This window comes from Echiichthys vipera (genome assembly GCF_963691815.1).
Source record: "Echiichthys vipera genome assembly, chromosome: X".
NCBI classification, from domain to species: domain Eukaryota; kingdom Metazoa; phylum Chordata; class Actinopteri; order Perciformes; family Trachinidae; genus Echiichthys; species Echiichthys vipera.
In genome coordinates, this window is record NC_139825.1 from 27,525,425 (window position 1) to 27,552,842 (window position 27,418).

Genomic DNA, 27,418 nt, shown 5'->3' on the forward strand with positions numbered 1-27,418 from the left:
AGAAGAGTGATCTTTACAATATTTTTAAGGTAATGCTTGCTTTTGCTTTTGATTGTACAGATATTCAAATTTAGGACAGAATCCAGGATAACACTGAGATTTCTAGCTTGAGTTGTACTTTTCAAGGACAGACTATTAAGGATGCCGCACATTCATTCTTTCTTCATTGGCTCAAATAATTTGGACACAAGAGGGCAGTGTTAGATCACAGCTACTGTACGTGTGTCTTTGGAAAGCTTTGGTGGATTTCATCTCATATGAGCAGATGATGATATTTGGACTTTTAATTTTCACATAGACTGGTTTTGGTAGATGGTGTAGTATAAGGCGGATAAATATTAGACAGCTCAGATTTCAAGTCCAAACTGGGTTTAATTTGCATTAGCATCGAATATGTTTTAAATGGTAAAGGAAGTTGGCTCGTGATGGCCAGGCCTTCACCTAAGTGTGAGTGTTATGAATGGTGTGAATGGGTAAATATGAGGCAAAGTGTGACGTGGTGTGTCCTATGAGGTTGAACTCACATTATGTTCAGTTAACTTACCTGGAAACATGCAGTATTATAGATATGTTTCTGCTAGCAGCAGGAGAGCGGGTAAATAATATGTAACATCATGTTTGGCAACTTTGTAAGACTACAAGCTTTATTTCATTTTTCCCAGTGTTTACAGTGTCAATATATTAACATATACATATATCATCCTCTGGAATATGCAGATAATGATGGTGTACAAATAAAAAATCAGACTATAAGTAATTTTGGTATTAATAAAAAACACATTTTATTTACATAAATTACAAGAAAGCACAAACTTGTTCACCAAAATCTACATTAAAAACATCTTGTATATATTACATTTAACAGATTTACTATACTTTACTCAATTGTTGCAAGTAGAATCTTCAATAAAAACAAGGGCTATATGCGACTTTATTGGCATCTCATTTTAAATCGCTACGAGTCGAAGAACAAAATAAAAAAAATTGGGACATTGTACTCACAGCACTTTGAGGACAACAAAGTAAGGACGATCGTCTGTATGACCTCTTTAATATCTGAGACACCTGATTCAGGACTAGTGATTATATAACTCTGTTTACAATGCTTGAAAAAAAGGAACTCAGCTGATCTTCACAAGGAGGACGTTGTGGAGTCCACCACTTCTCGTCCATTACACACTGTTGGAACAACATTGGAGGCAGACGCTGCAAAACATTTAAAAAAGTTATTTATTGAATTACACAAACGATATAGACACAGAATATACTTACACGTCTCTACCGGTCCCTTTTCATTGAGCTGCTCTACAGATCAATCAGCAGTATGATAATCAAGTAATGCATTCTATGAAATTATGTGAAATCTGGTGATTTGTAGTTACGTTTGTATGTGTCAACATCACATTTTTAATGAATTATTCTGAAACAATAGTGAGGTAGACTTTTTTTCTGATTCCTAGAAATGTCAGAAAGGTTCTGCAGTTTTTCTGGTGGAGATTTTCTATTTGTTTTGTAATGGAACAAAAGAGAACTGTCCTGATCTCAACCATGCATGACTTTAAAAAGGAAAAGAGAATAAAACAGTCAGTGTTAGAGGTGTGACAGAAAGGTGGCCTCATCAAGTAGTTATGAATAATGTATGTAGGTATGAGTAATGGATTACTGTTTTTGGCAATTAGTTCAACATTATCTTATGATGAAATACAACCGAGCAATTAAAATTTTGGACAAGAAACTGATAAGATCACATCATTTCCATGTTTTTAGGATATTAAATATGTTAAGTTTTGATCATTTTATTAAATGTGCTAATTTTAAACAAATACATACACAATCAAGCTTGCCAGGTGCTCGGTGGCCTTGTAGTTCCATTCAGAGCTTCAGGCTCAGTAATATGTGGAGCATCCACCAAGAACTGTGAGTGGTCCTACGTAAATCCTCATTCTCACAAACAAATTTTTCGGTTTGGGTGATAAACGTGGAATTTCTTACCTGCAGATCTCAAACTGGATCCTGAAGGGGATAATTTTCAACTCAAACTGAAACCATTTTGAAAAGGGAGCAGTCGTGGAGGAGCTTCTGCTTCTTGTTTTATGTTTTATTGTATTAGTTTGTCTTGTATTGTTTTGTTGGGGGACAGTTATTGAAAATAACCCTAGACTATTAAGTCAGTGGTGTGTTGCATTGGTTTAAACTTGCCCCTTTACAAATAAACATTAAATAAATAAATGTTGTTGTATGTACTGTATATCAGGTGATACCTTGAGAGAAACTGGAACCTGGGCCGGTGGTGACACTGAAGCGGGTTGTGGCAACTCTGAGAGTGCTGACATTTTTCTGCGGCTGGAACAGGATGATGTGAACCTTTGGAGCAAAGAGGCAGCCCAACACCACCGACCCACTCAGACTGACAGAGATGCACATTGTGGTTGTCTGCACCTGGAGGAGGAAAGAGAGGTGAAAAATTCACAGATATTACTCAGTGGTTTGTGTTTATTTCATGTAACAGAACAGCAAACTCACATTTATAGATTGCCAAAATGAAGAGACACCATCAAAAGTGCCTCTTAATTTCACACCAGTGCCAGTATTAACATTTACATACAAGCTCAATGTTGATGTGGATATTTTCTGTGAAATTTTTTTGGTATTAAAAAATATTTATCCAAGCGTTTGTCCATCCAAAGAGCAGATCTAACTCTGAGGCGAAGCAATCATAAAGTGTTAAATTAACTTGACTCGGAGGTAATCATACAAGCAATCGCATTGGATTGAGGACTATTTTGACATACAAGAATATTCATTTTAATAACAAAGGAGATCAGAGGTCTGGAAAGAAATGAGGAAGACATCTTTCATAATTCAGAATCAAAGCTAGGTGCAACAGAGGAGGAATAGAGGAAGCTATCAGCTGGGACTGCTAAAGAGAGGTGTTAAGCGATCCGCTTATTTGCTTGTCAATCAACTGCTAAACTCTCACTCCCTTTTCCCCTCACCCTGCCCACATCTCTCTATGTGTCATCAGTCGGCTCCTGCATTTCCAGTCTCCACGTAGATACCAGTTTTTGTTTTGTTTTTTCCCTGGATAACAGGAAACACCCCAAGATTGTGTGGTGTGCGGCAGGTGCATGCTATTATCACAAGGCACAGCAGGTGTCTGTTTCCACCCTGAATTCTAATGTTGGTATTAAAATAATGTGCACCAGGTATTGCACTGTGCACACACTGTTCAGCAACAAAGATAACAAAGAGAGGATAAGAAACACCTATTAGCTTAGGCAGCGATGTGCTCTCTTACAATACATAATTATTAATCTCAGTATTTAGCAAGTGATAATAGATTATATTAAGGGACTCTTTAATAGATATATATACAAAAGTATTAAATATTCATATATTTAATATGTTTGCAACATAGTGATCACTGACTAAATGTCATAGTGTACCATGTAAGTGTTTTATATCTGTATCTTGAGATGTACTATTGGTTGTGTTGCCATGTGGGATGAATTTACCTAAAATACAGTACACACTGACACACTCGGGTCCTTGGTTGAGATGTAAATTCACAAAAATCTACCATTCCAATTTTTTCATCACTGTATAGTTTCTCAGCTGTACAGTAGGATATATTGAATAAGGGTAATATAGAAAGGCAAAGTGACAGCTAACACTTAATAATCTGAGCAATGACAAAGTGCAAAGAGGCTAAATGTCCTCTACTTAATTCAGAAATAGTTTTGAATAAAATCGGGGACAGTACTGCATAGAAATGACCTTTTAAGTGGTTTTAATAATTCACAAGATGTTGCTTTGGAAGAGCAGAGGACAAGGAATCTGCCTTTGCATGCATAGTTTTTCCAGATGTCTTCTGCTCGATTGTGGAGAACAGGATGTCAAGCTCATGGTTTCTGCTTGTCTCTGTTCACCCTTGTTTTTACTGTGTTTGGCCTATGAAGGTATTGTTTAATATTGCAAATACAGCACTGCTTCTTCAGATATAAATAATGCCTGTTTTCAGGTAGCTTTATTCCTCCAGAGAACCTCACAGCAGAAATGAGATTCCCTCTTTTATTGAGCTTTGTGCTGTACGTTTATTGAAAATCTTTATTGGATGAACCAGGTACAAGGCTTTCTTTGGAAGGTTGACATGGAGGTTGACTTGACAAAACCTACTTGTTTGGTCAGGGAATGACTTGAGAAATTTATAAAAATGTATTTCCCCCACTAATGCTAAGTTGCTAGATTTATCTCTGTATTTCCTCAAAGGGTGTTTAGATGATTAAGCAAGATTTTTAAATACGTCTGATATTCTAATATTAATGAAGAAATCACTAATAAATGGTCTAGTATCATTCAGGTGATAAATGTAGATAAAATTGCTCCATCATAGGAAGTTAGAATTAAACAGGGAAGCCAGCCTTGTATAAATAAGGAAATTATGAACACTATTATACACTATAAGTACTAAAGGATTTTTCTTTTTAAGGTTTGCATATAGAAATAATGTAGCTTTACATAACATATAAATGAGTTCAGGGCAACCCTTAAATCATAAGGGACCAATGATAAACAAAGTTATAAAGGTCTGAATATCAATGGGTCTTTAAACTTTAATAAAGGTATGGTTGTACATAGCTTTAACACTTTAAAAAGGCAGCAACGTTGAGCAAAACAATCAAAGCTATTTAAAAACAGTATATTAAATATCTTGACCACTTTAAAATTTGATATGATTTTCAGTCAGATTGCAAACAGACATGATTTATTTAACCAACTTCATTAAAAAGAAAATTGACAGTGGCAGGTACCGTGGAATGACAATGCTCGACTTGTAAAAAGCAATCAACACAGTGAACCATCAGATATTGATGTGTAAGTTAAAGCCAATATGTTTTAATAGGGAGGCCTTGAGATGGGTTCAGTCATTTCTTTCTGGTAGAGTCCCAATGGTAGATGTAGGAGATATGCTCTCCTGGAGCATGGTCTTCCTCAAGGAAATTTGGTCCTTTATTGTTTGTATTGTATATAAATGACATGGAGGCAGCTAGTTAGTTTCCCTTATTTCTATATACATACGGATTATTAAGCTTTGTAACTAGAGGGGGCTTAGAAATAGTAGGAATACAATTTTGTAAAGAGCTCGAAAACGTAAGCAGTTGGTAGTTTATCCTTACATTTAAGCAAATCTAAATGTATTGTTCTTTGGAACCAGGCATACATTTAGGCACCTAACCAGTTTTAACCTTGAATGCAATGGAACAAAGCTGCAGGAAAAGTGTTTCGTTACTTCTCTTAGATATGAACTGGAACAGTGTATGAACAGTGAACCTATGGCACTGGGAAGGTAACCTGACTATCGCCAGATGAATTTCGTCGGCTTTGCTTCCGCCTTGACTCCTTCTAGCTCCATTCACCCATCTGGGATCGCTCCATAAGATAGTGATTTCAGGTAGTCGAGCCAATCAGGACCGCCTGGCAGGGTTTTAATAAATGTGACATAGCGGAGAAGCGACTGTTGTGATTCAGACAACAATGGCGGCTCACATCTAGGAAGCAGGCGTCAACATTGATGCTGCTATTTCATCCTTGTTGTCCAATCTAGCAAATATTTCTTCTTTAAAAGAACACCAGAGAACGGCTCTGAAGGCTTCTGTTGGTGAAAACAATGTATTCGCCCTTCTCCCGACCAGGTTTGGCTTTTCCCTGTGTCACTCTCATCAGCGCCACGGGGTTGGTTTTGATGTTAGTGGTTGAAGTAGCACGTCAATAAAGATGATGGATACGTGGTTTATCCAATCATATGCAAGGATTTTGGCCCAGCCTCCTGAAATCACTTTGCTATGCAGCGATCCCAGATGTACGAGTGAAGCAAGGCGGAACGAAATTCATCTAGCAAGAGTCAGGTTACTGGGAAGGTCCATTCAAAGACAAAGTATCTGGCAAGAATATCCAGTGCCTTAATAAGGAAACCATGAGGACACAAGCTACATCCTTAGTTCATTTCCACTAAGATTTCAACTGCCTAACATGGCACAGTGGTATAGCTAAAAGAACAAAAGAAACAAGGGTCATCCTTAACCTCGGCCAAAGAACGTATTACCATATTAACCCAATCTATTTTCAGTATGTTCGAGAAACTAACCTCAACCATAAGTTGTTAATGCCTAACCTTAACCACTTCGCAAATATGAGTTTATTATCGAGAAACGACCCTTTTAAGGGCTGTAACTTCTGTCGGAAAGTACTTCTTGGTTCAACCCTCTGGTTGAGCACAAGCCCCAACCACAGCAATTTCACGGTTGATCAAATATGGAAGTGCCAAAAATTGCAGTTTTCCAAGTGTCCACTAGGGGCAGGTTTCACAATAATGCAGTTTCCCCTTGACCCCCATGTGTAATAGGCCGTTTTCACAGCATAATTAAATCTATTAAAGGCCTGGTACAAAAAACATTTTAGTCTGTTTGTTTAGGTAATAAGGTGAGACCTTATGGGTAACTGTGAGGCGTTGTGTGCAAACTGTAGAGTGCAAAGAGCAGGAAGAAGATGTTATCTCAGTATGAGCCCAGGGTGGGCAGTCGTCTGCAACTCCACCAATATAAAAGATTATTAATGTTGCAGGCCCAGAAGTAGTGGCGGAAATTAGGGAGTGCTAGTCCCCCTTCAGGTTTAGGGAGTTGAAGAATATGTTTTTTGATACGGGCCTGTTTATTATGCCAAATAAAAGCCATAAGTTGCTGGTCTAAATTAGCAAAAAACGATTTATTAAGACAGTTTGGGAGGTGTTGGAAAAGATACAGAAACTTTGGTAAAATGACCATCTTCATAAGATTAACCCGACTTACGAGGGACAGGGGAAGGGCTGCCCATCTAGACGAGTCTGACTTGCATTTATCCAATAGCGGCTGGAAGTTCTTTTGAAAAAGGTCCCTGAAGGAGCTGGTGATAAACACCCCCAAATACTTGAACCCCTTGTCATCTGTTTTAAAGGGAAATATGGATTGTAGGAGTGATCTCGCCAAATTGTTTAACAAAACATTTCTCACTTTTCAGAATATTCAATTTATACCCCTATAGATGCCCAAACTGATCCAGAATTGATAAAAAAAAAATTTTTTAAGCCAGATGGCTAATGGCTTGATGGCTACTTTGACCGAAAGGGTGAGAGCAGACAGGGAAATATGCTGAACGGACACTGTTAGTGTTTACAGAGGCAGAGGGGGTTACATACAAACGCTTAACCCAAGAAATAAAATTAGAATCAAAGCCAGATTTCCAAAATGAAAAATAGAAAGCCGTTGAGAATGTGATGTTGAGCAGCCTTTTGGTGTTGAAGAATGGGTGTCTCCCTAATGTGAAGCCTGTCTGGTCCAGTGAAATTATTGATGACATCACACTTTGGAGGCAGAGGGTGAGGACCTTAGCAAGGATCTTACAAGTAATAATTGAGACCGGTCTGTAGCTGCCACATGAAGTAGGATCCCTGTCTTTCTTCGGGAGCAATGAAATGGATGCCTCATGCAAGGTTGCTGGCAGTCTGCATTCAGCAAAGGAGTCATTGAATATTTTCACAAGGATGGGAGCTAATAGCATCGAGTATGCCTTGAAGAACTCAACTGTAAATCAGCGGGACCAGGAGATTTCCTGTTTTGCATAGACTTGATCGCTTCATGCACCTCCAACAGAGAGATGGGTCTGCCGAGTTCCCTAGAGAGATTTATATCAATCTGAGGGTACGTTAAACAGTCTAAGGGTTTAGGGGTTGCTGCAGTTTTTGGGCTGCAAAAAGACTTGTTGATCATCACAGGATCAGAAGTGTGGCTACCGTGCGGTAGTTGAATTTGAGAGATCAGTCTAGAAGCACTAGCTGCGCTGGCCTGCCGTGCCAAGAGTTTCCCTTCCTTATCTCCCTGCTTAAAAAAAGCTTTGTTTGGATTGTCTAGCTGTCTCCCCACTACGTGTGTCATTAAGAGGCTGTGTTCTGAATGTAGAAGTAGCCGTTTCTTATAGAAGGAGGGGGATGGCGAGGTGAAATAGGTTCCATCAAGAGTTAACAGTTCCTCTGCAATTTCCACCAGCCTAGCTCGTTCCGCTCTTCTCATTTGAGAAATATAGGATATCGCTTGTCCCCTAATAATAGCTTTAAGTGCTTCCCACAGAATGCCACTGCTGACATCGGGGGGGTAGTTAAACTCTTTGTAACAACGGATTTGAGTCTCAACAAAATCTTGAAACTTACTACAGTAACAGTAAGTGTGAACTGAATCTCCATGATGAACGTGAGAAAGAGAAAAGAACATCATCTGAGCTCTCCAGCTCGCAGCTAACAGCTAAACTGAGCTTCCGGGGTCTCTTCCCAAACAATAACAGTATTTGACACTTTAAGTCATAGAGAAAAAAGAACAAACAGCAAAAACCATGTAAAGTAAATTAGCCAGCAGAGGGCACTAAGATGTCTTAAGCCAGGCAGGCCATGAAGGTATTCCTCTATATCAAATAGGATTAATAGAATGCATGCCTATATGAAACCATATGTATAGGCTGTATTGATGTAGGTCCCCCCTATACATCAGTTTATGACAAGTGTCAGGCTCCAGTAGAACCGTTTGACTAAATGAGTAACAGAAAGCAAGAATACTTCAGATAGCCCTGAGGCGGTGGGTGATAAAAATTTAAAATAAAATAAAGCTGTGAAGAAAATATATAATAACAACTGAAATCCACATGTAAACGAGCTTCAAATACTTGGCATGAGAGATTTAAGATACTCTGAATTCACATAATAGTGTAAGCAGGCACACAAAAAGATGAAAAAACAGGAATTCAAAAACATCAGAAAACACTGTATCTCGAGTAAAAATGTCCACAGTGTGTTAAAATGTCCACTTAGCGATTTCTGTTCGAAACTCTTGACAGTCAGAATATCAGCAACCTCTCAGGACCTTAACTAAAACTAATGCCGCAGTGCAAAAATAAACTCGAAGAACAGCTATACAGTAGGCATCACATCAACTCACGGGTATTCAAATAGCATGACAGTGGCTTATCCGCGGTGATATCAACAGCCCTCTGCAGCCATCCGATCTCTTCCGTGCGATTGAATGTTATGAAGACTAGCCTCAGAGACCAAGAGCCTCCTCTTAGCTCCGTCCTTCATCACGATGACCAACCTTGCAGGGAATAGCAACGCAAGTTTGAAGCCCAGGTTGTAAAGCCTCAACATCACCTCTTGGTGTTTCTGGCGTTGTTCCACCACCTCCGGCGCAAAGTCCTAGTAGATGGAGATGGGAGAGCCTCTGTACTGTAGCTTGCCTCTCCTGGCCCGGGCTTAACATATGATCCTCTCCTTCACCTGGTACTTGTAAAGCCTGATAATGACTTCCCGTGCTCTCTGGCCTGGCTTCGGCTTAGCGTTGTTCACCGCTAGCGTGATACAGGAGACCTCCAGAGTTAGAAGGCACTCGTCTTGTAAATTTGCATTTATCTCGAGGCAGCCTATCTTCTGAGCGTGGTTGGACACTATGGCATTGATGTGGTCTAGCTTCGTTTTGAATGTTGAAATGGAAGCTTTGAAATCAGCGAAGAGGTCTTTAAAATCAGTGGGGAGGGCTTTGCGGTGCCCTTCCCAAAGGTTAACAATGGCCGCCATGTTAAGCTTGCCACCTGCCTCATTTGGAGGGCTAATCTTCGTCCCCTGGTCTTTTACAGTCTGTCTGGTTGCATACGTCGACATATTTCGATGATGTGTCCGTCAAACAAGACAAATATTACTATTTGTTGTGTCTTTCGGGGTTCTGAAACATGAAATTATCAAAAGTTGCAGGAGCAAGACTAAACACACGTCTACTCCATCCCAGCCAAACCGGAAATCCCTTTGACCATTTTTTAAACAGTCTATGGTTGAGTACTATGTGAGATGATATTCACACTACTGTATTCAGCAAGTGTGAGATAACGTCATCAATGGGCTCTACAGCATTCTAGACACAAAACTTCTATGGCGTTGAACAAAGTCAAAGGAGTTTAACTGAGAGAAAATAAAAATGACTAGGGAAAGGTTGGTTTCCAGACAAATCTTTGAAGGATCTGTTAACGAGACAGGCAACAGTTGTAAAGATCACAGGCAGTACTTTTCTGTCTGTTAGTACAGCCTTCAGTGTTTTTTAACATAAGTGCTGTGTGTTTAATCAGTTGTTTACTGTTAAGATGAGATGACCAGCACTGGCATACGAGAAGAGCCCTCTCCCTCGGTGCGTAGAACATCTTGAATATTTCATATGATAATCAAATGTGTTATCCATGGCTCAGTAGTATTTAGTTTACTTTAACATTTCATGACAGACCACAATCAAATCTGTATTTGTTATTCAGCTGGAGGCTTGCATCCGGCTGTGATAACAATTTGAGGAGGGCTGTAAACTAGGAGAACACTAGTAATACTGTATGTCCCTGCCTGTGAAAAACGCTGTGCCATGTCAGTTTCTTCAGTAATTATTTATCGGTCAAAGGGGAGATTTGCATCTAACTGATGAGCCCAGTCTGGCTGTGAATTGCTCGTGTTGCCTGGAGGGCCTGGAGGAAGTGTTCCTCTGAGCCTCACTGGAGTCCCAGGACAGAGGGCACAGCTGGGACTCAGCATCCCAGTCTTTCACACTCCATTCCACACAGCTACGCACAGGGACGCGCGGGGACGTTCAGTTCTCATGGTCTTGTCAGGGGATTCCTCTGTCTATTTTCTCCCTTCTGCCTCTTTCTCACTGCATGCTGTTCAGATCCCAGAGGAATAAAAGTCCAGAACTCGGGCCACCCTTTTCTCTGAAGTTCTATCAATTTACTTTAAACTATACATTACTGTGTCCATCACCATCAGCATTCATTCAACACGCAGGGTCAGAGACTGAAGACTGTTTATCTTGTCAGTATCCATTTTGATTTATTATATGCATTAACATCTATCGAGATAGTAAGTAAGTCTAGATTGACACATTATTAGGGGCATTGTTGTAGGTGGAGTAGTTTTAAATCTTTTTCCCAGGTTAAGTTAAGTTGTGGAAATGCTGATTTGAAGGAGCTGCTGTGTCTTCCCTCCATTTCATTTGTTAAGTTTAACCAGACTGACGGGTTATGAATGTACCTATTTTCAAAACACTAAGTACATGATAGCACCACCTGGGCCAGCGTTTTATAAGATATTTGGTGGCCTGTTACACTTATCTGTGCATTAAACATTCATATTTTATCATTTACTCTCACTTCATTAATATTTAAACTTTACAGGTAAAATAAGGCTGTTAAAGTTATTATCTGGAGAGCACATGGCAATCTTTGGTATGCAGCTAATTGTGAAAAATTAAAGCAATGCAGTAATAAAGAATATATATTCCAAAGAGCCACAGGCAACAGAGTCACGACTGACTGCTGAATCAATACTAGCTAACATCAGTTTGTGATTTCATGCATGTAAATTCCAAATTCATTCCTGGAAGAAGTCATTATCTGCTAGGATGTATTCTGCTCAGATTGAGAACCTAAAGCCATTAAAACCACAAAAAAAATACAAATCACTACAACAGCAGCAGCTACCTTTCATTGATATGAGAAACATGTGTTGTGATTATTTCACAACATCATATGTGCTCAGTCATAAAGCATGTGTAACCTAACTTAACTCACCCTGTAGTCACTGGCAGTAACGTAGAAAATAGGTTGGAAAGCCAGCCAGATGATGCAGGTGGTGTACATGGTGAAACCGATGAACTTGGCCTCGTTGAAGTTTTCGGGGCATTTGCGTGTCTTGAAGGCGTAGACCGTGCAGAGAATAATGAGGATGCAGTTGTAGGTGAGAGACATGAGCATGCTGGAGTCCTTGCTGTTACACTTGAGAGTGACCACGTCTCTCCTCTCAGGGCCCACCTCCTTTCTCACCCCTGGGGTCTCCACCAGCAGCCAGACCACCACCACTACCAGCTGGCAGGAGATCAGACCACCACAAATGGCAACCTGGGAGGCCGGGCTGATAAATCGAGGCCGCTGCGCTCCATCCTTCACGCCGCTGAAGATCCGAGCGATGCGATTGGTCTTGGTCAGGAGGGCTGAGTAGCACACTGCAAATGAGGTGCCTAAGCCCAGCCGACGCAGTGTACAAACTGCCGTTGACGGTTTGGCAATGTAGATGAAGGTCATGCTGTAACACATCAACACTCCCAGCAGAAGAATGTAGGAGAGCTCACGGCCACTGGCCTTCACCACGGGTGTCTCATTGTGTTTAAGGAAGAGGCCAATGACAAAGAGCGTACACATCATCCCTAGAAAGGAAATGGTGACGGGTCCAATGGCCCAAGCATCTTCCCAACGGATGTACTCCTCAGGCAGATCATAACAGCCCGTCAAGTTGGCCAGGGGCCACTGTCCAAAGCTGCAGTCAGCACAGGTGAACTCATCTTGCAAATACTGGTAAGGCTGACAGGGAATGCAGATCCAGCAGCACACATCTCCAGGCTGCATACTCTTTACCTCATTCTTCCTGCAGGGGTCACTACACTGGGAGGTTGGTGCAACCTGGCCAGCCCAGGGTATCAGGCTGGTGTTCAGGGTGAGGCTCTGAGCCCAGTAGCCCACCTTACGGTAGACATAGCGTCCATCCTCTTTGTGATAGTGAAAAATGTTGTAACGGCCGAGGCTGTCCCCGACTGCATCAAACCGGACTTCATTCTCTGTGTCTGGTGGACGGAATGGAGCTAAAAGTGAAAAGAAAAGAAGAGAGTGTTGGAAAATAAAATGCATGAGGGGGTCATTGTACGGCAAGTGCCACTATGATCTTCAAAAACTTCAAAAAGCAAAGCAGAAATATCAACACAAGTTTAATTTGTCACAGACTGTTTTGAATAAACAAGACTGTGGATTTCGTATCATGAACCCATATCTTACAGAGCACACATTCTCACACAACATGTATCACTTTGCTCATTATGTGTCTCAGCTGACATTTTCTCACAGTACATACTGAGGCTGAACAGTGACTGAAGAGACAAAGGTGCAATTTATCAGTTTAGATGATGGAAGCCACAGTTTGACCCTTTTTTGAGTTCCTGGATTGAACATAGGAATATGAAATTCCAGGCAGATGGCACATATAAATAAAGTAATGTTCAATTTTCCCTGTGAAATCAAGGCTGAAATAAACTACCATTTTCAAGATTTTAGAAAGTGCCTGTCATTATCCAGTTTCAATAGGCTTTGACAGAACTAGCAGCAGTGCAATATATCTGCATAGTATACTAAAGGCTACTACCAACAATTATTTTCATTAAAAAATTAATCTGTTGATTATTTGATGAATCAAATGCATTAAATTCCTATGATTATTTCCCTCGGTCCAAGTCCATTCTAATCCATTCTAATTGACTGTAATATGTGGAAGAAAAATATCAAATCCTCATATTTGAGAAGGTGAAACTAATGACTTTTGGACTTTTGGAGGGGCGGCCGGTGGCTGAGTGGTTAGAGCATTCTCCCCATATTAAGAGGCTGAAGGTCCTCAAGGCAGCGGCTGCTGGTCCGACTCCGACCTGCAGCCCTTTGCTGCATGTCTACCCCTCTCTCTCTCACCCCATTTCCTGTCCATCCTTTCTAATAAAGGCTTGAAAAACTTCCAAAAAATAGTCTTTAAAAAAAAAGGACTGGAACAATTAATCAATTATTAAAATATTGTAGTTGCCATACTTTTTAGGTCGATAAACTGAGTAACTGACTCATCACTTCAGCTCTAATAATATTAGCTAAATTTAATTGTAAAAGTAATAATTTTGTGTGATTGGTCTATTCAACAACCCTTATGTTATATATAATAGAATATTAAAAATCGTTATTATGTAGCACTTAAATTGACATATAATATATTATATCTAATGGCTTTAAGAATAAGCTTGTCCACCAGTTTCTGTGTGTTTTCTCCTTGTACTACAAATTATGAAGAGGAGAAAAGCACAGCAGGATGAGAGCACACTGGTTCAACTCTATGTCCCTTCCATGAATCAAATACTCTCACCTTCATTTACGAAAGTGGTGGGTCTGTCATCTCTGATGTATGGATGTGTTCATGCAAATAATTACAAATAAGTGTTTTACAACTTAGTGTAAATAAGCAAAAAACAAGTAATGTTTGTATAATCGGTATCTGCAGTTCTCAAACTGAAGAACCCACTCTCTTAAAGGTCTTGTGTGTAACACTTTATATTGAACAAGTCAACATCTGCTGTTCCTCCGTTTTATGTTCTGCAGCAGCGTCCCGCTGAGGTGGGCAGCTGTACTGTGTAACGCTCGTTCTCTCATGGCAATGTGAAGAGAGTGTGTGTTTGTGTGTGTGTGTGTGTGTGTGTGTGTGTGTGTGTGTGTGTGTGTGTGTGTGTGTGTGTGTGTGTGTGTGTGTGTGTGTGTGTGTGTGTGTGTGTGTGTGTGTGTGTGTGTGTGTGTGTGTGTGTGCATGCACGCATCCAACAGGATGCATTTCACTAATTGTCACCGGTGCCGCTAATAAGGGTTTTATGAAAGTTACACATAGAACCTTTCAGTGAAATTCTCTACTTGAACTGAGTTCAACAATGTCGAAAAAATCAGTATTATTGTTAGTATTATATCTTAAGTCAAGATGCATGAAATCGTTGCATCGTTTAATCTTTGAAAATTAAATCCTTGTACAGCTTATCTGCAGCTGCAGTGTACAAACATATTGAAATATTATTTCACTAATTCAACATTTTATATGAATTGGTATAATTAATCTAAGATGATATAACTCAACACTAAAATGATAGATCATTTTGTGGAATATTGCAGCTGCAGAGTGCACTTGGGGAAATTAAATGATAATGCATTTTATACACTGTAGATGACAGAAAATAAAGCTATTTTACATCATGAAAACTCGTATTTGTTAAGCAACACCAAAAATATAAGTTCATTACGATTTTACTCACCCTCAAACTTGACCTTGAGAATGTAGTCCCTGTAAAACTTTCTGCCATTGCCAGGTTTCAGAGCCTCACACACCTTGGTGGAGTTGGGGCATAAGGCCTGCCTCATGTTATGTAAGGCAGCAGCTATTGCATAGACAGCATTCACTACAAACATGATCTTGGATTCAGGCTGAAACTGAGCCTCGCGGAGTGAATGCTTCCCACAGCCCAGATCATGGAGGCTACATTGGAACTGGTTTTCCCAAAACTCTCTGAACCAGGGATTTCTGGTGTTGTTGTATGGGTGCAGGGAAGTGAAGTAGTCATTAAACTGAGGGATCGGATAGGAAGCCAGTTCGATGGTAAAGGCCCCGTCTGCCACAGCCTCACTACCTCTCACCACACTCTCCTGAGCTCCCCAGCCGTCACTGGCCACCCAAGTGAAGGTGACGTTCATGCGGTTGGCCGCCACCAGAAGCTCCCGGGCGTCTTCGCTGCGTGTGAACAGGATCACCACCTTGGCGTTGGACTTCTGCTGCAGGGAACGGATCACGTTCTCGTAACTCCAGCGGCTCATGGAGCGGCTCACCTTGGCTGAAGTGGCAATGCAGATCTGGCGGGCACGAGCCTCCTGCTGGAAGGCATCAATACCAGTCTCACCATAGTCGCCCTCTGATGCCACCGTTGATACGTAGGTCCAGTTGAAGTAACGCAGGATCTCCGCCATGGCCTTGGCTTGGTAGAAGTCAGGGGGCACGGTGCGAGCAAAGTAGTCATAGCGGGTCTTGTCGCTGAGCTTGGCACTGGTGGAAGCATAGCTGATCTGAGGGATCTGGAAGAGTCGCAGCAGGTTGGCCACCTGGAATAAGTAAAAGAATGATGATGTTTGTTACTTGAATCAGTCTCACAATATCAATAAACCTTCATTATGGATACTGTACATCTTAATGTGCATGCATCGTAATTAACTTATAAGACCTTACACAGAAAACATGCCAAATGTGAGATTTTGCTCATAATTAAATAAATAAATAAAATTGGCTACACGGTGTGTTTTCCTCCTGCAGGTGCAATTAGTCTCACCCCATTCAGTGTCTAATTTCTTTACTGGATCCTTGCTGCATCTTTCTCAACTAAACTGACTGAGTGACGAGATCATGCATTGCATTGTAATGTTGTCAACAATGTTAACCAAAAATATGTACGCCATGGCTACAGGTCACTACAATGGATAGAATTCACTTTACTACAGAAATGTACACATTTCAGAAAGTTCTTGCCCTTCTGTGAAGAGGAGAGACAGACAGGGGGTTGAGGGCAGGAACTGGGAAGTGAAAGGGAGTCAAAGTATCAAAGAATCTTGAAACTTTGTGTTTTCTGTGAAATAGGTTTTGTCAGTATCGTGACACTCTAGCAGTGTGCAGAAGCACCTACTCACTAGCTTTTGCTTCAGGCACTTCTGTGGGAGCCTAAGGGTAGTCTGTCTGATCAGTCAAAAGGACGCCGACCTAAATCTAGTCGACTTTAATGCTGGCTCACACCAGCACACTCACTGCACACAACATCTTGAATACCAATGAATCATTTCTGAGAAATTCGGAAAAGGAAATTCACATTCAAATGCATCTGATTCCGCTGCCCTTTCTCAAACCACACCCTTCTCGGCCATACAGCTACTTTGCCTTCATTTTCATCTCAACTACACACCTGTAAAGTTTAGTGAACGCAACTTGCATGGTTATCGAGACAAAGTCCCTTTCCAACATATTGGAAATAAGTTCCAAAAAGTCTGGCTCCCTTGCTCAGATCACACCCATTTTCAAAGTTGGCCTTCATTTTGCTCTTGACTACATGACTGTAATGTTTAGTGTCTAGACAATAACTTGTACAATTGCAACGCTATAGTGACAAAATCTGCCTGAAGACAGAAATACCTAGTAAACACCTAGTAATATACTCTAAACCACCTCTATGTTAGTTTCTGCTACAGTAGGTGTCACCAGGATGATGACACACACAAAGACTTACATGGTGACAAAAATACCAACATCACTGTTACGGTTGTTAATGATGTTGAAGTGCTGACCATCGTTCTATGCTTTATATACTGTACTGTAGGATTACTAACAGCGGAACAAGCTGTCATGGAAATAACTGAACTAAATTACAATTTGAATACATTGGACAAAACGTTTTCTCTGACGTAACTAAATCACAATTAAAAGTCATAAACAATAGATATATTGTACTATGATGTGGCCAGTATTTTACAATTTAAACAGGTTCTTCTGGCTGAGAGCAAATTGCAGGTGTATTGGTCAACTGATTTTGAAGGAGAACAAGGAGAGGGAGAGAATTCTATTTATAACATTCAACTTCTGTAAATGTGTAAATGTGTACATTTAATTTAACCAGTACCTTGTATTTTTAAAGTTACGCTGCTATTACTGCTGTTCTGCTCTTACTACCACTGTTTTCTGGTAGTGCTTTTAATTCATTATTTGTTATATTTTCACTACAAAGAGAAAAAGACAAAGTATTTATTATACATGAGTATAATAAAGATTTTTCTGATTCTGAAATAAAGACCAAATGCGCGTAACAGATAAACAGACACTTCATTGATGAGTATGTATCCTCAGTGAAAAAGAGGCACTACACTGAGACATTACAATAGTGTGATGTGCCTCAGCGGATATTAATCATGGGATCTTTGTTATTCTGCAGGATCAAAGAGATGAATATTAAATGAGCCAATGGCAGTGATTTCCAGACCACTAGATTTATTGGAATTAATGAGAGAACATTTCACAGAAAAATGAAATGCAACAGCACAATCAAGAGTGACTGGGCTAGATTTTAACCACCATCCAAACACACACTATGTCACACAGAGGAAATGTTGAACAAAATTACCAATCGGACATTAGAGCTATTTCTGACTCGTCTGTGGTGTAGCAACTGAAAAACAAAGGGAAAATATAGATTGCTGAAATGCAAAAGTGAGCATTTTATATCAGTACAAAGGTCGCTTTCCCCTGAGATATTCAGGTCAGCCGGAGAAACCCTGATTATGCAGAAAGGTTCGTAATGACATTCCTACATAAAACTATCTCCCTCCTTAAACCGCCTTGACAGTCTTTCTCGACATGTGGCGAAACAGCTGGCAGCAGCACGCTTGCTCTCGCAGGGCGAAATCAGAAGATGATCTAAAGTGGCAAATGACACAAACACTATCTGAAGAATAATTTTCAACGTACAAAACTAATTTTCATTCTGATAAATTATCATGACCCTAATCCCAGTTTTATTTTAAATCCACATAAGGATTTCAGCATGATGGAATACCAAGAAGCAGTATGTTTGTGGAGAAAAGTACTCACAATAAAACCTGGTAATCAGATATGCATTTCTGTATTAATGGACACCCTGATATAAAGTCCAAATCTATGCAGAAACCAGCAGTGGTGGAAGAATCACTTCGATCTTTTACCAGCAGTGGTGGAAGAATCACTTTTATCTTTTACTTTAGTTAAAGTACTAAGAAGGCAACCAAAGAGCTTGTGGCTCCGGTTAAGGAGGAAGGACAAGTGCTGGGGAATGACCAACTAACCCCAACAACAGCCGCAGGGGGGAACACCTCTCAGCTGCAGGGGGTGGCAGGGAGACGTCCCTTTCACCGCTCAGCGACCAGGAGACGTCCCAGGATTAAGGTAGGGAAACATTGGTGATTGGCGGTTCCTGGCTGATGACCCTGCAGCTGACTCTTGGGCACTGGAGGAGGTGGGACCGGCAGCAATGCCTAGAAGGTGATTCCATCTCCCTATTATCTCTACTGAGTGGAGTATCAGGTGCGTTTCCATTAGGGTTGAATACCTGGAATAACGCAGGTCTATCTCGCCGGAATGCCCCTTATTTGCATGTGAGTCATGAGAGAGAGGGCCGTTTTTCTCCCCTCAGAGGAGCCCGGTTGCTGATCGGATGTAACTCTCAGCGGGATGTGATGCGTGGTAGCACAGATGCCACAACAACACAGTGAAGTAGAGTAGACACTTTTATCCAGTGGTGGAGTAGAACGCAGCGGAGAAAATGATCTGTGCATGCGCATCTTTGCACGGGCTTGTTAAATGAGTGCTGCAGCGGTTGCGTTGGATTATGACCTGCGGCCCTCTCTCTCTCTCTCTCTCTCTCTCTCTCTCTCTCTCTCTCTCTCTCTCTCTCTCTCTCTCTCTCTCTCTCTCTCTCTCTCTCTCTCTCTCTCTCTCTCTCTCTCTCCAATTTTCACACACACACACACACACACACACACACACACACACACACACACACACACACACACACACACACACACACACACACACACACACACACACACACACACACACTGACCTGCAAGCGGGTTGCAAGCCTGTCTGTCAACACACTTACAGCGCCCAGAATTTTTAAGATGGAGTGTTTTCTTCCATGTTACTTGTACATAAATTGACATTGTGAATCGTACATATATATATATATATATATTCGGCACGCCACTGTATCACTGATCAGCTGATCACCACCAATATGTCACCTCCGGAGTCTTGTAAATTCCTCGGGGGCCTAATTTCTGTAATGGAAATGCAGCGAGTGAAAGATCATTTGAGAGGGCGTGCCATGCTTGATTGCTGATTGGACTCTACCTTGTTCCTCATGCAGCATGGGGAGGGGCAGAGTTTTAAAGCTGGTACTTGTTGTTATTTCTTTGACAAATGTGTTTCTGATAATGTTTAGTTATTTTTCCTTAGTTAATGTTCGGTAGTGCTTAACTAACATGTTTTTAGTAAGAGTAGTTTGTGTTAGTAGTGAGCATTAAACATTCAAAGCAAAATGACTAGGCAAAGTGGCCTGGCAAAGTTGACTTAAAGCAATTCTCACCTTTCTTGCATTGCAAAATGCTCCTGATAAGCGTATGGCACACTAAAATGTAAAATAAATCCACCAGGTGTTAAAACTCATCAATATTTATTTTCTTATATGATTCTGATAAAAGAAAACCAACCTATTCTTTTTTCAAATAAAATTATTTGCAGAGCTTTCTGCCTGTCATCTATCGCTCCATTTTATTTGCACTGCTCATGCTGCATTCAAGTGCCACGGGAAGTCCAGTGCACTTTGCCTAGTTGGAGGTCCGGAACTTCAGACTTCCCATGGCAGAGGGAAGAGGGTGGGACACTGGAGGGAAGTGCTGAGTGCTCTAACTGACAAATGCAAGAAAGGTAAGGATTGCTTTAATCTAATTATTGTCTAAACACAGGTATGAAAGTAAAAAAAATAATAATAATAATTTGGCTGAGATTTGGCTATGCTCATGGTAGTCAGCTGAATGCCAGTTTAGTAATCCACTTGCATGTGGTTTATGGAGGTTATAAGGCATAGTGCGAGACATGTCACCAATACAAGGGGCTTATTGGAAATCATTATATAGATGAAAAGCCAAGACCCATCCTCCTGCCAAAGCCTATAACTGACACATTGTGAGTGTAGAGACTGTTTTTAGATTAGAAGTAAATGGAGTATTATGGAGATATGAATTCCATAAAAAACAGTGGCCGGGTTCTTATTGTACACCACTTATAATCATGCACCTTTAGGGCCCCCTGCTTACTGGTTAAACTGCACAAGGATTGTCACTCGAGAATCTCGACTGTAACAGGTTCAAAGGAGCATGTCCTAAGGCTTAAGATATAGAGGACAAGGGGAGCAGACAAGAAGAGCTTGAGGAATAAGTCGCATGACACCAGAAAAGCTGAGCCAAAAGAGATAGAGATAGAGATGTGAAATGCTTCTGTGGCAAGTTTATATCCTGCAAATATTGTCATTCAGCAATTTACGCTTGGGGGGGGTGTTGTGTCTTCCTGCCTACAGTTGCAGGTTTTGATGGAGGCTGTGAGAATGTGTTTCATGATTTGCAAAGCTCCTTCATTGCAACAGAATTACGTTTGAGTGCCAAGCAACATGTCCAACATATAAACAGACAGTACAGAAAAAAAGAATTGGCGCACATATGTACATGGGAAATTATTAGATCATATTTTGATAATTAATATTAGTAAATTTAGTTATTTAACTCGCTGACAGTAGATGTCTTACAATATTGTAATATAATCCTTCCATTTCTCAAAAGCAACTCTTCACATCGATTTTAATGTTAGCCTTTTTTTATATATATACTTTATATATATTTACATTCATATTATGCTCATTTTCAGGTTCATACTTGAATTTTGGGCTTCTACTAAAACATGTTTACATGGTTTAATGTTTTAGCTCCTGTCTCTGTAAGCTCCCATTTCAAAAACAGCACTGTAGCAGCACTTTCTACTTATATATTGTATAGCTGGGACATCCCAGTATTTGTATCACACCTCGCCCTGCTTGTTAATGAAAAATAGACATGGAGATCTCACTATTACAATATGGGACCTTTAAGGACAAATGGAATTAAGCATAACGGGATTCTGAACCCCCCCCCCATACGGCTTACAGTCTAACACATTCAGCTATAGGGATCATCCTTCATCAGAGAGCACCTTATTTAATTAAGAAAATTAAGAAGTGTCCCAGTGTGACTTTGCACTGGAGGGTCTGTTACTGAGCAGAAGTGGTTTCATTTCAAGCAATGAGAGCATACAGGACCTGGTAGCTGCATTTGACACAGCGACACCGAGTAACAGGATGTTCTTTTTTCAGCTGTCGTATACTGTATTTAAACAGATGCCCCTAAGGCACCAGCCAACACCATGAGCGAGAATTATTCAGGCTGCCCTGTAACATGTAAAATGTTAAAATACAGTTGTGTAAAACAACATATGTATATGTCTTAAAAACCTTGATGAAGAAAGTCACCATAATGATTTATTTTCAAGACATGCCAAAAGAGTAGAATCTACTGATATAGTTAGTTAAAAATTAAATCGAAATGCAGTTTCTTTCTTTTAAGATATGCAGCACATTTACATCTCATTTCATGCACTGCACTCATTTTTGTCCTAATTTTGTCTTCCTAACACACAGTACTGTTGAATGGGCGAGACGCATGTGAGAAGCGGCAGTTGGGGTCAATAGTCACATAACAGAACTACTGTAGGGATATCCAGGAGTGAGAGAGTGACCTGGTCCAGAAAATTTCAGGCCTACTTTGTAGAGATGTCATTAGTTTTTCTACATGAAAAGCCCATCTGCTCTTCCCAGAAGACTGTCTCAATGTGCTTCTACAGCAATAACACTGTATTCCCAGATCAGCAGTCCTCGGCTCCACTCAGTAGCAAACATATACATGACCCACTGCAGAACCCCGAAACACACATGCAAACACACACATGAGGGGCAGACATGCATGCACATACAACCCATTCATAGTGTGCACTGGTTCATTATTAGTTCATTTCTTGTGATTTGGTTGCTTGGCAACAGCTTTAACAGGGTTGAAACATGAACTGTTGGATACCTAGAGCAAGGATGTTTTTTTTATATGGTCCTGCCCTCTCATCCTGCTGGATAATGTGAATCTTCTTTATGCTGCAGTAGTCTTTCAAAGCCCCCAGAGTCATGCAACCATTCACACTATAGTGCATGTTAAGCTGTGGCTGTGCCTCATTTACAATGTCAGTTACTCAGCTTGACATTAACCCTGCTTCCATTCATTTCATTGCTTTCTTCTGTGTGCATCACCATCTCTTTACAATCCGTTCTGTTCTGTCTAAAACCTGTTAAGTTTAGGTCAACTAAAAATCCACAAAAACTAAAATAGTGAAAAAATTATTTGGGGTCCAGCTGTCCTTCCGCCATTCTGTCATTGATATCTGATATCAGGAGTTTTTGCAGCGGTCATGATATGCATTTCAACTGCAGAAATAGCGGGTTCTGCCAAACTACTGAATAATCCAATCACATGTGAATTATTTACCATTTCAGGAGCACGTTCTTTACTTTTTACCCATGAATAATGCATTTTCACTGCATGGCTTTACTGATACGTTTCATCATTATTGTTCTCTCCTGCATGGATTCTGGCATGTGTGTATCCATGTTTAAATCCTCTGTATGACTTTATGTGACGTGCGCTATAGAGATTGGCACCATCTACCTGCAGATGAAGACAATTCTATAAATAGAGCTGTTTGTGGGGAATAAAAAAATGAGATTCTTGAGCTCACTGGGAGCCCATAAATTTACCTTATTATTCCGCTCACATGGTTTAGTCTGCAAATGTCAAGCAAGTGTGTTCATATCAGATTCTATATCTTTAAAATTCCAGCATGCATCCTCCTGTCTCGTTTATCAGTAAAGATTACCACAATGCAGAGAATGCGCTAAAATATTATACTATATTAATTCACAAAGGAGCCATTACACAATCATTTTTCATACAAATACTCTGGAACAAACCAGAAGATCAGAGCAGGTTATTTAAATGTCTTATATCTGTGCTTCGTGCCTGAGAATATTTCTTGAGTTTTTGTTATTCAAGAGGTGATGTTCTTCTAATGTGGACTGGTGATTATGAGGTTTTTCCTCTGGGATGCTCTTTTATCAGGGAGTCATATTTAGCAGCACAGGCTGCTGCCAGGGTAACAAAAGTGGAGTCCCTTCCATGTATTAATTTAAGCTGTCCCCGAGGCTAGATGTTTCTGGATTGTAATTGTAGAATATAATACATCTCTGAATAACCAACGCCTTTAGGACAATGACAAGGCTAATGTTCCCTCTATAAAGGGGCTATATGCAGAAATATCCATACACTTAATGCAAGCTGAGAGTGTTTTGAGGTTTGTTTATGATTAAATCTTGCTTTCAGTGTGCAACAAGACTACTGTCATCGCAAGGTCATTACTCTCCTTGCAGTGATAACCTGCTGTTTAGACAGACCACTGGGAAGATGTTCAAGACTAAACACTTGAATCACATGAATATTTCTACAAGTAGATTCATCCAAACCGTCCAGATGGCATCACAGACTTCCCTGCTTAAGATACAGGCTTTGATTGTCAAATGGTTTGTGACTCACTCCACCCCTCCATCCCTATGATTATATCTGCCTGTCACTGTCTCAGTGTTTCTGTGAAACATGATCTCTCAGTCGATCCCTCTACATCCTCTGTGTGCAGGCACACCTCTGCCAAAACCCCAGACAGTCCGGCAGCAACCGCAGATGGGAAAGAGCTTGCAAGAGCATCATAGAACTTCGCCTCCACACTTAACGCAATCTGTGCCCATGTAACGCCAGCATGGCTAGGCCTGCAGCCAGATCCACCCCCATATCTGTGATTGTCACACCATGCCACAACACCAGCAGCACAGCAAAAGGTTCCTTTACTGTGATAGAGATTTAGACAGCACTAGTTTCTTACCACCTTTCAGTTCACCCTGTTCCGCCATGTCACCATGGCAATAAGGGTCTTTAAACTAATATTGTTAGTAGTCCTGTAAATGTCTTGCCTTTGGGATGTAATACACACATCTGAATTCACCACCTGCTGCTCACACAGAAGTGCAAGCATGGTAGGCTTGCAACTTGTTTTCAAAGGGCACATCTCACACTGCAGACAACAAATCTTTAAAACATCAGGAGATAAAATAGGTTGCAAGGAAATAATTAAATTAAAAGCAAAAACCTAGAGTAAGTGATTCAATGAAAAAGCAAATTAACAGTTCAAGAGACTATGAGGGCAGTTGTCTTCTGTTAGATGCCACCAACCAGCCAGGAGAAGGAGCAGGAGCTTGCACACCTCATAACCGAACATTACAAAAGAGGATTATTCATGGCGAGGGAACTGTGTCCTGTGGTGCACTCCTACTGATGAGGAAGATTGAATGAGAAGCTAGGGCAGACCTCAGACCCCAGGCTTCTTATAGTACATCCATAAATTACCACAAGACAGGGGCACTCACTGAGGAGCCCCAGATGCAGGGTTTCACTAAAATTACAGCTCATTTATCAAATGCTTTATTTCCAAACTGTCCTTTTCACCAGGAATCCCAATTTAGGTGCTCTTAATCTTCCCCTTACATCAATTTCCCAGGAGTAATCTACCTGTATAATGTATCATTGCATTGTACTGTATGTCTGCAATAGCGCTTTGTCAGCAGGGAGACCAAAACATTTGTTTTTGAACTACAGGAAGAGAGACAAAGATCTTTGCAGAGTTCCACTACAATAAGGGAACATTAAATCTGACATCCTTTTGATATTATCATTTACTCATTCAGACAAAAGTTTTTTCAGCAGGCTGCTTCAAACTTGTCTACAAATTGTGAACAGGATTTTAATTCCCACTTGAGAAAACATTTGTTTAGCGGCAGCAGCTATTCACTGCGGTTGATTTATTGTTGGCACATCAGTGCTGGAATGTCTACTGCTGGCCTCTGTTTTCTACAAATCATGACTCAAAAGTAGGGAAGGATGCCACCGTCCACCAGTCCATTGTCCTGAAGTTCCCACTGGAGAGTAACACTGGCAGGGGTTCTTACAGTATATATGCTTTATCAATGACCTGAAGCCAATTATTTTTTTCTGGACGGGCAGAAGTGTGTTCCTGTCTTCAAACAAGCAGATATCTGGAACATTAGGCTGCAAGTCTCAAAGTGAGGTCAACCATAGTCTCCAGGCAAGACAGCAGACACGTTCCTCTGGCTGACTGAGCCGGGATGATGAGTTCAAGTTGTATATTGCATATTTGTGGGTATTTACCAATCTCAGTTCCACGTGACACACCATCTCTTTTTTGTAATGACTTGAAATTACACTGATGTGGCAACCGTATCACAACTGAGAGATTTGGAGACCCAATTAGCAGAGCTTTCATCGCATCAGCTCGAGTGAGCCGAAAGGAGCACTGCTGCTGAGAGTAATCATGCCGTCACTAGTCATCCTGTCAGCCTGTCCCGACCACAACATCTGTAGCGCGCCTGCCTCTGACAGGACCGCTGCCGAAGTGTGAATTACAGAGGAAAGAGAAAGAGATCTTTTAAATTAGATCAGCCAAGCGTACGGGGCGTACAGGTAAACAGATCCTCTGTGCGGAACTGATACTCATTAAGTCCCTGTGTTAACATCTCACAAGGGGTAATTGCACATGGTACTTAAGTCTAAATGGACAGTTATATGACCATCCATCACACTCTTTTCTGTACTCCTTCCTCTCCTTTTCTGTGTCTCAATTTACTACTACTGTGCTGCGGGAAGCTGCTGATAGTTAAATACACATTTTGTAATTGCACTCTAACAAAATTAATGGAGCTTTCATGGCATAAAACAAAGATGATTTTCAACAGCACACTGAAACTTAATTATTGTGCTGCAGATGACAGCCCACCCTCTCAGTTGTGTGTTTTCATTAGCTCCTACCTGAATGGAGACATCACTGTAGGAGCCTCCTATGACCCCAGAGATAGCCAGGGGGACATCATCGTGGATGGCATAGGAGCCGTCGGGGCACGTGTACTCGCTGTCATCCACTTTGGTGAGGGAGGCCCTGACAAACTCCAGAGACTGCTCTAGAGCGTAGGTGTCTTTAGAGCAAGTGTCCAGTATATGAGCTCCCAGTCTGATGCCGGGCAGGATGCGTTCATCCTTGTTGATTTCATCTAGGGCCAGCAGCATGGCCTCCAGTCTCTGGATCCCTCTCTGAGCATTGATCTTCCCACAGTCCTCAGCTCCCTCACCCTTCTGATGCACAGGGAACAGGCCGCCAATCATCAGATCTCCGTCCAGTGTGATCTCCCTCTTGGAGTCAGTGTTATAACCTACCACAGGCAAACCCTGGGGAGCCTGGGCAAAGAGAGACACACATAAGCACAGCAGGCTGAGGTGGGACAGCCAGAGGGGTCGGTGCACAGGGCGCACCCCCAACACAGGGGATTTCCCCAATGACATATCCCTGGGAAAAACAATGTCACCGTCCCTGTCTGTTTCTGGTCAGCGTCTGGTCGGCTTTTGATGATGGTGACTCTGTAGAAAAGAACAGTGAGGCGCAGCAGCACCAGGTCTCAAAGCACCAGTGTTTTTATTCTGACAGAGGCCATTTACAGCATCAGCCCCATCCTCTTCGTCTTTCTCTTCTTCAGAGTTTTTTGTAGATTACAGCCTGCAGATCAAACAGAGAGAAATTCAGTCACAGCCTTTGAGCTGGAGTACAATGATCCCTTTGTCTCACTCATATCGTGTCTGCCAGGGACTCGTCCCATGAAAATATTTGACATCATCTGTGAGTAAATATTTGTATACTGTCATGCTTATTGTGGATGTGATATTCAGGACAGAAAATAATAAAAGATGGGGTATTATTAGTAGCCACAACATGTGCTACTACAAAACAGGCGTAAACTAATCAACAAGATGAGTCTTGAGGACAGAGTTCACCGTCAGAGCAGAGTTTATTGAGGACAATTGAAACATCGTCCAAACGGTTTTCACGTGTTTGCAA

General features: G+C 41.0%; 1 protein-coding gene across 1 annotated transcript; it reads right to left on the reverse strand.

The window, feature by feature from the left end:
- Positions 1-1,132: 1,132 nt before the first annotated feature.
- On the reverse strand, positions 1,133-26,868 carry grm2a (glutamate receptor, metabotropic 2a; the record flags this gene model as incomplete). The annotated part of the gene is made up of 5 exons (XM_083939300.1): positions 1,133-1,206; positions 2,262-2,439; positions 11,674-12,737; positions 14,976-15,813; positions 26,341-26,868. 5 exons carry the CDS (start codon positions 26,866-26,868, stop codon positions 1,133-1,135), a joined length of 2,682 nt encoding a protein of 893 aa, XP_083795426.1.
- Positions 26,869-27,418: the final 550 nt, after the last annotated feature.